Source organism: Mustela erminea, chromosome 18 (genome assembly GCF_009829155.1).
Source record: "Mustela erminea isolate mMusErm1 chromosome 18, mMusErm1.Pri, whole genome shotgun sequence".
Taxonomy (NCBI): domain Eukaryota; kingdom Metazoa; phylum Chordata; class Mammalia; order Carnivora; family Mustelidae; genus Mustela; species Mustela erminea.
This window is the reverse complement of record NC_045631.1, coordinates 8819380-8831803: the sequence shown is the minus strand read 5'-3', so window position 1 is coordinate 8831803 and position 12424 is coordinate 8819380. Positions and strand designations below refer to the sequence as shown.

At 43.6% G+C, this 12424-nt stretch overlaps 1 protein-coding gene across 1 annotated transcript in view; it reads left to right on the top strand.

The window, feature by feature from the left end:
- Positions 1 to 12424, top strand: part of LOC116577912 (CMT1A duplicated region transcript 1 protein-like) — a 49096-nt gene that overhangs the window by 30750 nt on the left and 5922 nt on the right. The window contains exons 9-14 of the mRNA XM_032321702.1: positions 3 to 203; positions 309 to 436; positions 1214 to 1336; positions 4401 to 4510; positions 6146 to 6346; positions 11780 to 11901. Of these exons, the coding sequence (XP_032177593.1) occupies positions 3 to 203; positions 309 to 436; positions 1214 to 1336; positions 4401 to 4510; positions 6146 to 6346; positions 11780 to 11901 (885 nt within the window). The remainder of the gene's footprint in view (positions 1 to 2; positions 204 to 308; positions 437 to 1213; positions 1337 to 4400; positions 4511 to 6145; positions 6347 to 11779; positions 11902 to 12424) is intronic.

The window sequence follows — 12424 nt, the reverse complement described above, 5'->3', positions numbered from 1 at the left end:
AGATGGACAATGGAAGAGTTCCATCCAGTGCATTTTAGAGATGAATAGCCTGTTTTCCGGAAAAGCAGGCCTGTCAAAGGCTGAATACACGCCCTCCAATCTGTTGGTTGACTTGGATGTCGTCAAAGACCTGTCCTCCGGGGTCAGCAAATACCGGGACTTCATCCGTTCCCTGCCCGTTCACCTCTCCAAATATATTCTAAGTATGCTGGGCTGTACTGGGGGATTTCTCCAAACACCGTGGTGCCTCACGGGCTGGCTGGGAGGTTCCCAGGTCCATGTTTTTTTTTTTTTTTTTTTTTTTTCAGGTATGCTGGATAAAAACAGCCTGAACAGGTGTGCCTCCGTGAGCCAGCACTGGGCCATGCTGGTCCAGCAGGTCAAGATGGAATTGTCGATGCATCCTTTCATTCAGAGCCATATCACCTTCTTGCAGGTACTTCCTGTCTGGAGGGGGAGGGGTTGATCTGGAGACCCGCCTCATTTCCTCATTGAGGTTGGCCTGCCTGGGGGCCTTTCTGGTCTCTTCCCTAGATCCTCAGTTGGCCTCCTGCCCCGTGTTTGTTGCTTTGTAGGGTTCAGTAGTGACTTCCTTTGTGTCTGTTCTCCCCGTCAATCACCCCATGGTCAGCGCATCCAGGAGGGAGGACATATATGGAAACCTCTCAGGAGGAGAGAAGGCAGAGCCTTCCTGAAACCTCACAGAGTGGGGGATTGTTTTCACCAGAGAGCTTTACTGTGGCTTTGGCAATGAGAGGACCGTGAGTGTGTTCCCGGAGCAGCCTCACGTGGTACCCAGATGTTTCAAAGCCCACAAAGTATATTCTTGGGTCAAGATGCTCTTTTCCTGGAATAGTGTCCACCTCTGGCATTTTTACTTCTGTTTCCGGCCTTGCCCTATGTCATGGGTTGCTGGTAGCTTGAGTGTTTCCCAGCACAGATAGATAAGAGAAGACACGAAGAGGCCGGCCTTGTGAGGCGGACCACCCTCTGGGAAGTGGAGGACTCTGGCCATGTCCTCCTGGGGTCCCTCCATGTGTTTTGTCCACCTTATACCAGTCTGCGCACACTACCAGCCTCACGGGCCAGACCTGGGCCTTCTTTTGCCAGAGTTTACCCGCCATTCAGACCTTGCCAAGGACGAGTTTCCCCCCTTCTCTTGGGGAGTAAGGGCCAAGAGTAATAACCATTTTCTGTTTGTTTTTTCCCTCAGGGATCCTACACAAAGGGAATCGATCCTAACTATGCCAACAAGCTTTTTATCCCAGTTCCTAAAATAACCGATAACGGGAAGTGCATACGTGTGAAAAATCAGAAATTGAAACTCAGAACAAAGGTGAGTAGCAGTGGCATCTGGGGCAAGTCACCGTGGCGTCCTGTTCTTAGCCAGGCTGGAGTCCAGACTCAGTCGTCGTATGAGGGTAGAGGAAGCGGGAGGATATAGGATATAGGATATAGGATATAGCACGTGGATTTAGGGCCTAGGAGGCGACATTCCTAAGGGAGACCAGAGTTCGGTGCTGTGTGTCCTTAAGCAAGTGACTTCCTCTCCTTCAGCCTGAAATCCCTCATCTGTTAAATGAGTGATGTCAGGGATGGTTGGGATTTTCCTTAATACCCGTCAGGCCACACGCATCCAGAGGCTGTGAGGGTCTGTGGCTCGGGAATGGAAGGGCCAGGATGGGTCCAGAATGTCCAGGGTCCAGAATGGATTATGCTTTCTCCCCTCTCGCTTCCAGGTTTATTCTGGAATGAAGGGGCGCAGTTACTTAACCGTAGACTCCCCCATACCAAATCTTGGGCAACAGCGAAGGACAGAAGAAAGGCTCTGAGCTCTCTCGACAGTTTATCCAGGCCTGGTGGTCATTCCTGAAACCATCAGATTCTTGCTCTCTCCTCTCTGCTCAAGGATCTTCTATTTTCAAATCTGTCCCATGGACCCCAAAAGAATACTAAGTAAGGGGTATCCAGACTGTAGCTTCTCGAAGGCAACTGTGTATATGAGTTAGAATTCGAGGGATAGAAAGGACCAGAGAGACCATCCAGTTCTTCTGTCCACAGAAGCCGGGCAGGTCACAGGAATGAGGGCGGTTGGGGGTGTGAGTGGGTGTGTCAGAACCATCAGGAGCTGGAGACTTCCCTCTCCATCCGAAGGGGCCAGGTGCTACACAGCTCCCACGAGTTACGGCCATAGAGACTGGACCTCAGCCTCCCCATCCATCTGAGCTTTCAAGAAAAGTCAGAAATCTGAATTACCTTGTGACATCTCTCATTTTCCTTAAATGCGGGCAGCCAATTAAAAGCATTAAAAAACCCCCAAAACTATGGGAGCCAAAGAAAACACATCTGTGGACTTTATTTGACATGAATTTTATTTATTTATATTTTTTTAAAAGATGATTTATTGATTTATTTATTTGACAGAGATCACTAGTAGGCAGAGAGGCAGACAGAGCGAGAGGAGGAAGTAGGCTCCCTGCTGAGCAGAGAGCCCGATGCCGGGCTCGATCCCAGAACCCTGGGATCATGACCTGAGCCGAAGGCAGAGGCTTTAACCCTCTGAGCCACCCAGGTGCCCCAAGACCTGAATTTTATATCTTTGAATCGGCCCATTCACTCGTGTGACCGATGGAAAGACTGAGGCGCTGAGAGTTTCAGGTCTCCTTGACAGAATGACAGAGATACAAGTAGGACACAGACCCGTTCTTCCCGAGCTTGGTGCTCTAAGTATAACAGAGCTAACATCCTGCTCTGGGTGACGTGGCTAGTAACTGCCTGACTGGAAAGGACGACCCAGGCAGTGTTTGATATTTTAGAAATGTTGTAATTTTAGGAAAGAGAGAGAAACAGGTGAAGCACTGTGGACAACAGACGAGAGACATGGAAGAGCCAGACGAGGAAGCTAAGGGGTCTGCTAGGGAAAGTTTAGGAGAGTGCTTCTCAGGGCTGGTGACTGCCATGGGGACTGAGTTTGAGTGGTGTGCCCGGCATAGTGCCAAGGGCTTTGTACACATCATTCACTTGATCTTTGCTGTAGATCGGGTGGATATCATCGCTCCCAGTTTCTGGACGTGGAAGTGGAGGCTGAGAGGTTCCAAAAATCGCCAAAGGTCTCCTAGCTGCTCAGTGGCAGAGCTGGGATTTGAATCAGGTCTTTTTCCTGATTGACTCCACCATGGAGCTTCTGGGCTCTCAAAACTTGGCCAATGACCAAGAGCCAAGTCATTCCAGCCCAGGCTGTGAGAAGCCAAGGAAGATTTGATGAATTCAAGGCAGGATATCAGAGATGCTTAGACATTCGAGGGGACGCAGGTTGAGAGATTCAGGGGCAAGGCTTCTAAGGTGGACATCACTACTGGGTTAGAGATCAAGGAGGAGGTTGAGTCCAGAAAAGCAGGCATTCCAAGGAAAAGTCTACAGGCATGGAGAAGAAGGCTACGTAGGAAGCCTTGAAGAGATGTTCCCAGGAGGGCTCCCAGGTCCAAATGTGCTGCTGTGGTCTTCTTTGCTTTCATGGTAAAGGCACGCTGTGTTTTGGTTTCCTGCTAGCATGGTTGGCATTTCCTGCTATTTGAGGGGGAAGAGTATGGCTGGAAAGAGGAGTGATAAGCGAGAGTCTGGTTGAGTCATCTGTAGCAGAATTTGGCCTACCTGGCATGCCACAGTGGCTCAGAAAGTGTCCCATGGAGAGAGAGAGGGATGGGGGGAAGAAGGGAGGAGGAAGAAAAGAAGGAAGGAAGGTAAGAAAGATGGAAAGAAGGAAGGAAGGAAGGAAGTCTTAGAAAAGGAAGGAAAACACCCCTGTTGAGACTTGATAAAATTGGTTTCTTCTTCCCGAGGCTCAGCTATATATCTCACCTGCAAAATGATGAGAATAATTCGTGGGGCCAATGGTGTCCTCCGTGAGGCAGCTGTAAGGAGGAACCAAGCTTGTCTCTATGGGCAGACTTTGAGGCCCAAATGCATAGTGGGTGTAGTTGTGACTTCACATACAGTTTGAGTTCCCACCAGCATGCTCTGTACCCTCAGGTCAATGCAATAGGCCCATGGAACCTCAACTTCTGCAAAAGATCTGGCCAGAGGGCACCTGTGACTTTATTTTGTGAGCATTGCTCTTTGTGAGTCCATTTTTTGGGAAAAGTTGAGCGATCAGCAATTCATGGAATCAGAACACACAGAAAATACAAAGAGATGGAAGACAAATCAGGACCCTTGGTTCTCCATGGATTACTTTGGAGTCTGCTCCGGGGTCCCTCCCTCCCCACACGCAGTGGCAGCCACAGCCCGAAGCAAAAGAATCCTTGGGACCTTATGTCCTTGCTGGGGGCGCCCTCGGGGGTGCATGTTTGGGGCCTGGGGTAAAGTTGCCGCTGTGATTTGACTTTGTGTTCCGTTGTTAGAATGACTACAACCTGTGGGCCGCATACCAGAACCAGGAAACTCAGCAGGTCCTAATGGAGGAGAGAAATATCTTCTGTGGGACTTATAATATCCGTATCCTCTCAGACACGTAGGTACCAGGGCCAGAAACCAGGTCTTCGGGGACCCTTGAATTACTCACACTGGCGTCTGTAGGATTTCCATGACCCTGTTCACTTGGAAAGGCAATCCTTCCTCCCCTCAAGCTCAAGTCCCGCACGAACATGAGATCCCCTTCGGAGAATAGGGCTGGATGTTTGCACCATTCTCCCCGTGGCCAGAGGACACTTTCCTGTTGTAATTTCGGGTATCCTGACCAACTTTCACACAAGTCACGTGCATGAAAACATTGCTTTTTTGGGAAATATTTGTATGGTTTTATTTCAATTTTAGAAGTGATATATGCTTAGTGCAAAGAAGAAATCCACTAAATACCAGAAAATGTATAGAGAAAGGCAAAGACCTCCTATAATCTTCATGTATATTAGTACACAAATTAATATTCATTTATTAATATTCATGTATACTTATGTATATTCTAGAATTTTCTTTGCATGTATATCTATAAATTTTTTTTAATGATTTTATTTATTTGACAGAGAGAGACACAGCGAGAGAGGGAACACAAACAGGGGGAGTGGGAGAGGGAGAAGCAGGCTTCCCGTTGAAGAGAGAACCTGATGTGGGTCCCGATCCCAGGACCCTGGGATCATGACCTGAGCCAAAGGCAGCTGCTTAATTGACTGAGCCACCCAGGTGCCCCAGGAATCAACTTTCTGCCATAGTTTAGGCCTAGGATTTCACTCTTTATTCATAAGGTTTTGTGGAGGCTGCCTCTCTCTATTTTATTTTTGAATGTGGATGTTACTTACAAATTACATCTTGAGCAGTCAGTAAGGGGAAGACACAGCAGATAGTGGAAAGGCAAAGTTGGGTTTTTATGGATGGCCTGGTGATAAGTGCCCTTTGGAAGAGATGATGGTGATTGAACTCTAGATGTAACAAGGGGAATGAGGACAAAGATATGAAGAATTACTTTTCGTATTCAGACATGACTCATCCATGTTTGCTGAAAAAAATCCCACTTTACTCTGCGGTCCTGGAGTTACTAATAATCGTGTCCCCTTTCACAGTGAAAAAGTCTCATTTTGGACAATAAATGATTCGGTCGTCTTGCTCATATTTTATCTATTTGCTAATAATCTTATGACTGGAAAATTAACTTACCCTGTTTTACTAGACTACAGGCTCGTTGAAGGCAAGATCCATATCTTGATTCATCTCTGTATTTCCCATGGTAGCTCTTAGCACAGTACTTTGAACCTGACATACACTCATTGGGTATTGGTTAAGAGAGAGAGAAAAAAAGAAAGAAACAGCGGGATATGCAGTTGGCATCAGGCTTCCAAGCTGTGTTCCTCTAATGTTTTCCATAAAAAAAGATTTCTGTGGTCAGACAAGTTTGGGAAATGATGCATATTCAGCAGAATATCCTCTCTTGATGATTTATCATACATTAGTAGATTATTTTTTAATAGTTTTCCTGTTGTTTTTAGGTTTTCACCTAAAGTGACTTGGTATGGTATGAGGTCGGGGTCCACCAGGAGTGTGCCTTCTGCTTTCCATTATACCACCCCTGCAGGGGACAGTCATCATACGAAGGGAGTTCTGGAAGGACACTAACTTTTCTTTCATGGACCATCTTTTTCTGTCCCCGGCAACTCAGGTGGGACCGAAACAGAGTCATCCACTATTCTGGGGGAGATCTGGTCGCAGTGTCATCCAACCGGAAAATCCAGCTTCTAGATGTCATACAAGTAAAGGAGTTACCCACTGAGTTCCGAGGCCATGCTGGGAGTGTCCGCACCCTCTTCTTGTGTGAGGAGGAGAACTTTCTACTGAGCGGGAGTTATGACCTGAGTATCAGGTGAGTGGTCCAAAGGAGTTGTGGTCCATCCCACCCAAGGCCTAAAGTCAGCTTGTGGAAGAAGCCTGCATGCTTTTACGTCTTAGTATTTATTGAAAAGTTATCCTAAGTAATGCTCTCCTAAATGATATGGATAACCTGTAACATATTTTTCTTTATTTGGCAAGGTAGAAACCAATAATTTATATATTGTTTAAACTTCGAATGAGATTCATTTATAGCAATTATCAGATCTATTTTCTGGTTGAGGGCTTTGAATTGGAAGGTATATTATTTTTAATTTTTGAAGATTTTATTTACTTGAGAGAGAGCAAGAGAGAGAATGAGCAGGGGAGGAGCAGAGAGAGAGAGAGAGAGAGAGAGAGAGAGAGACAGAAGCAGACTCCCCACCGAGCATGGAGCCCGATGTGGTACTTGATCCTAGGACCCTGAGATCATGACCTGAGCCAAAGGCTGACACTTAACAGACTGAGCCACCCAGGCACTCCTTGGAAAGTATCTTTTTTAGTGCTCTTAGATGATGGCACAATTTATAGTTCTTTTATAGATGCCTTAGGAAAAGGTGTTTTTCTGTGGATATCACATATGATATAGAAGCAAAATGGTGTTTAAAAATGTATATATACATATATTTTTAAACAATATAGTAAACATCCATGTACTATACTCAGGCCAAGAAATAGATCATTACCATTCCCCAAATCTCACTGTGTGTCTTACCTTACTTTCTCCCTCCCAACCAGAGGTAATGTTACCCTAAATTTTATACTAATTATTCCCTTGTATTTCTTTATAATTTTGCTAACTATTTATAGATCTCCAAAAATATTGATTACTTTTGCCTATTTTTAAACTTATGTAAATGGAATTGCATTAAAAAATTCACTTATGGGGCGCCTGGGTGGCTCAGTGGGTTAAAGCCTCTGCCTTCGGCTCAGGTCATGATCTCAGGGTCCTGTGATCGAGCCCCACATCAGGCTCTCTGCTCAGCATGGAGCCTGCTTCCCCCTCTCTGTCTGCCTGCCTCTCTGCCTACTCGTGACCTCTGTCTGTCAAATAAATAAAATCTTTGAAAAAAATTTTACTTATCCTGGATTCTTGTACTGAACCATGATTTTGAGATTTATCCATAAGATGTAGGTAGCAGTAATTTATTTTCATTGAGAGACTGTCTTTTATTGGATGAATATATTATAAATCATTTCATCTTCTGTCAATGGATATTTGCATTGTTTCCATTTTTTTATTCTTTCAAAGAATAAACACCTGCTGCTACAGGTGTTCTTGGATGTGTCCCCTGACATCTATGTGCATGAGTTTGTTCTTTTTTTTCAAATTTTATTTATTTATTTGACAGAGAGAGACACAGCGAGAGAGAGAACACAAGCAGGGGGAGTGGGAGAGGGAGAAGCAGGCTTCCCGCTGATCGGGGAGCCTGACGTGGGACTCGATCCCAGGACCCTGGGATCATGACCTGAGCTGAAGGCATAATGACTGAGCCCCTCAGGTGGCCCTATGTACTTGAGTTTTTAAAAAACTTTTTTCAGAGGCATCTGGTAGCTCAGTGGTAGAACATGAGATTCTTGATCTTGGGGTTGTGAGTTTGAGCCCCAGGTTGGGTGTAGAGATTACTTAAAAAATTAGTAAAAAAAAAATTTTTATTTTTTTTACTGAGATATAATTTACATACAACATATTAGTTTTAGGTATATGACATAATGATTTGATATTTGTATATATTGGAAAATGATTACCACAGTAAGATTACTTATATCCATCATGACTCATAGTTATAAAATTTTTTTTCTTGTGATAAGACCATTAAGATTTACTCTCAGCACCTTTCAAAGGTATGATGCAGTCTTGTTTACCACAGTGCATGAGTTTTTCTTAAGGATTATTCTTTGTCATGAAATTTCTAGGTAGGAGTACTAAATTGTTTTCTTAAACAGTTATATTAGGTTCTACTCTCATCATCAGGGGTAGACCCTTACCAATATTTACTATTTGACGCTCAATACTGACAACATTAACTGCCAATCTGCTGCTACCTCTTTTCACTTCTTTGATTACTAATGAGGTTGGGCATATTTTCATATGTGCGTATTAAGCTTTCCAGAGAAAGAGAACCAGGGAGATGTGTGTATGCATATAAAGAGATTGATTATCTCTTTATAATGAATTGGCTCACAGTGTGGGCCTGCATCCCGGAGACCTAGGAGAATTGGGGGTGGAGATAAGTCTGCAGCTGGTTTGCTGGAGCATTCCCTCTTGTTGGGAGTGCATGGGGGGAGGTTGGTCTTTTTGTTCTGTTTAAGCCTTCAGTTGATTGGTTGAGGCCTATCTACATTATGAAGGGCCATGTGCTTTACTCAACATCCATTGGTTTAAACCTTGATCTTGACCTAAAACAGCCTTCAAGCTGACCCATAAAATTAACCATCACAATATGTTTTAGAGCCATTTGTGCTTTTTCTTCTATGAAATTCCTGTTCAGTTTTTGTTGTCATTTGGCCTATTCTTCTGTTAATTTATTTATTCTTACTGATTTGTTGGAGTTCTTTATATATTTTGGATACTAGTTGTTGTTTTTTGTGTTGCATATTTCTCCTTCCAATTTTAGACTCCTCTTGTCACCGTGGTGACTTTTGATGAACAGAAATCCTTAACTTTAAGGTAGTTGACTTTGTGGACTTGACATGTTTAAGAAACGCTTCCCTTTGGGGAAGTCAAAAAGACATTCTCCCAAAGTATCTTTTCTCAAATTTTTTTTTTTTAAATTTAAAATTCTTTTAGCTTTAAAGATTTTATTTATTTATTTGAGAGAGAGAGAGAGAAAAAGAGAGAGCGGGGCAGGGGAGGGGAGGCAGAGGGAGAAGGCAGAGGGAGAAGGCAGATGCCTGCTGAGCAGGAAGGTCCAATATGGGACTCGATCCCAGGTCCCTGGGATCATGACCTGAGCCAAAAGCAGCTGCTTAACTGACTGAGTCACCCAGGTGCCCAGTATCTTATTTTTGTTTATATTTTCATATTGATTATTGCTGGTATAGAGAAATGGTGTTGATTACTATAGATTGTTCTTGTATCTAGCAACCTTGTTAACCTCTCATTGGTTTTAAAAGTATATGTGCTGGGGTGCCTGGGTGGCTCAGTGGGTTAAGCCTCTGCCTTCGGCTCAGATCATGATCTCAGGGTCCTGGGATCGAGCCCCGCATCGGGTTCTCTGCTTGGCGGGGAGCCTGCACCCCCCTCTTCCTGCCTCTCTGCCTACTTGTGATTTCTCTCTCTCTGTCAAATAAATAAACAAAAACTAACAAAAAGTATATGTGCTATGTAGATGGTCTTCCAGTCAGGAATAATGATAATAATTATCTTCTTTTTCCATACTTTTATACTACATTTTTCTTTTTCTTTCTTTCTAACTTTACCTTGGCCTTCCAGTTAAGTAGAAGCAGTAAGAGCAGACATCTTGTTATCCTTTTTGAAGGGAGTACATCTATAGTTTTTTTTTTTTTACTAAGTATAACTCTTGCTGTTATAACTTTTTTAAAATAAGTTTGTGAAATCAATAAGTTCCTTCTATTCCTACTTTTTAAATTTTCTTTTCTTTTTTTATTTTAAAGATTTTATTTATTTGAGATATATATAGAGAGACAGAGTACAAGCAGGGGGAGCAGCAGAGGGAGAAGCAGACTTCCGCTGAGCAGGGAGCCTGATGCAGGGCTATATCCCAGGACCCTGCGATCATGACCCGAGCCAAAGGCAGATGCTTAACCGACTGAGCCACTCAGGTGTCCCTCTTTTTATTTTTTTTTTTAAAGTTCATTTATTATTTAAGTAATCTCTACACCCAACATGGGGTTTGAACTCATGACCCTGAGATCAAGAGTCACATGGTCTTCTGACTGAGTCAGCCAGGACTTCCTATTCCTATTTTCCTAAAAATGTTTGTCAAATATCTTTTCTGCCTAACTTAAGAAAAATAACCTGAACACATGGTTGACCGTGTTGCTAGAACAGAAATTCAAAACCTGTTTTTCTTCAGGCCACTGGGATATCTTTAAATGTGCTGTGGGCGCATAGCAGACTCTGACAAACCGCTAAGGCCACAGGACCTTTGGGAATGTTAGAAGGGAAAAGGTAGCACATTCAAAGAAAAACAAAAGAAACATTTATTAATTGTTTATTGTGTGCCAAGTCTCATAAGAATTCTATGAGGTAATACCATTCTTAATCTCAATTTACACATGAGGAAAATGGGAGACAGAGTGGTTCATTAACTTATCCAAGATCCTACAGCTCATAAGTGATGGATCTGGGATGGTACCTGGGGCCCCCTGGCTCCAGAACCCACTATCTTAGTATCACTCTTTGCCCTGCAAAAGCAAACTGGCTAACGTGGAAGTCTGTATCAGAGACAGCTGAGAGACCTCAGGCAAGTTTGCTTATTAAAAAATGATGTGACTCATACATGCTCCCATGTATTTCTTAGATATGTCTCTTAGATATGTGTGAAATACACATAAAATATTTTGGATCTAAGTGACTGAAGTAAATGGTTCTATTGTTCTTTTTTATTTTTTAAAGATCTTATTTAGTTATTTGACAAAGAGAGAGATCACAGGCAGGCAGAGAGGTAGTCAGAGACAGAGTGGGGAGCAGGCTCCCTGCTGAGCAGAGAACCCGATGCGATGCGGGGCTTGATCCCAGGACCCTGGGATCATGACCTGAGCTGAAGGCAGAGGCTTAACCCTTTGAGCCACCCAGGCATCCCCGATAGTTTTATTGTTTTTGTTTGAAGATCAGCTCTTCTATTGAATCAGTGCCATGGGTTTTAAGCCTGGGGGTAATTCTAGAAACTTCCACCTAATACCAACCAACATTTATTAAGCATTTTCGACATGTTGATCACTGTTCCAATGTTACATGAATTAATGGAGGGTTTCTCAATTTGGGGCTGTAAAGTACTTCATGTGAAGACTGTCCTGTGCATTGGGGGGTTGCTCAGCAGTATCCTGGGACTCTACACACTAGATACCCATAGCATCTCTCTCCCCAGTGGAGACAACCAAGAATGTCTCCAGGCATTGTCAAATGTCCCCTAGTGGTGGTAATCACTCCTGGTTGACAATCATTGCATTTGTGTATTTAATTCTATGCAAAAACCGCTATGGGGTGTAACTATCATTATTATCATTTCTAATCTACCAGTGAGGAAATGAAACCTACATAGAAGTTAAGTAACTTTCCCAAAGTTACGCCTAATGGCTGCTGCAGCTGGGATTCAAATCCAGGCCTCTGACTCTGAGCTTGACCATGAAACTTTGCTGCCTTCCAATAGACTGTTGGTCTAAGGGAGGTCGTATAAAGTATGATCCCTTTGGGCCCTCAGAAAAAATCTCAAAAACATTTTTTTTGGCCTGATTCCTACAGATCCTGGGATCTGAAAAGTGGGGCTTGTATACGAATCTTCAATGGCCACCAGGGGACAGTCACATGCATGGATTTATATAAGAACAGGCTCGTATCTGGAGCAAGAGATTGCCAGGTGAAAGGTGAGAAAGAAATGCCTTGACCTTTCTTAGAAGTTCCCCCAAACACATGAATTGTCAAAATGCTGTTTTGCTCATTTCTGTAGGAAGATGTTCTTTTTTTTTTTTTTTTAACATTTTATTTATTTATTGACAGAGAAAGAGAGAGCACAAGCAGGGAGAGTAGCAAGCAGAGGGAAAGGGAGAAGCAGGCTCTCCAAAGAGCTGGGGGAGCCTGATGTGGGACTCGATCCCCGGACCCCAGGGATCATGACCTGAGCTGAAGGCAATTGCCCAACTACCTGAGCCACCCATGCGCCTGGTAGACATTCTTCCTTCCATCCATCCATCCTTCCATCCATCCAACTATCCTTACATCTATGAATCCATTCATGTAACAACTGTCTGTGGAATACCTACAGTATGCTAGACACTGTGTTAGGTGCTAAGGAATAAAAAAATATGATACGGCCCTTCCAATATGGTTTTTTATCTCCTCAAGAGGCTCAATCTTTTAACGGAGATAGATAATAAATATATAATTGAG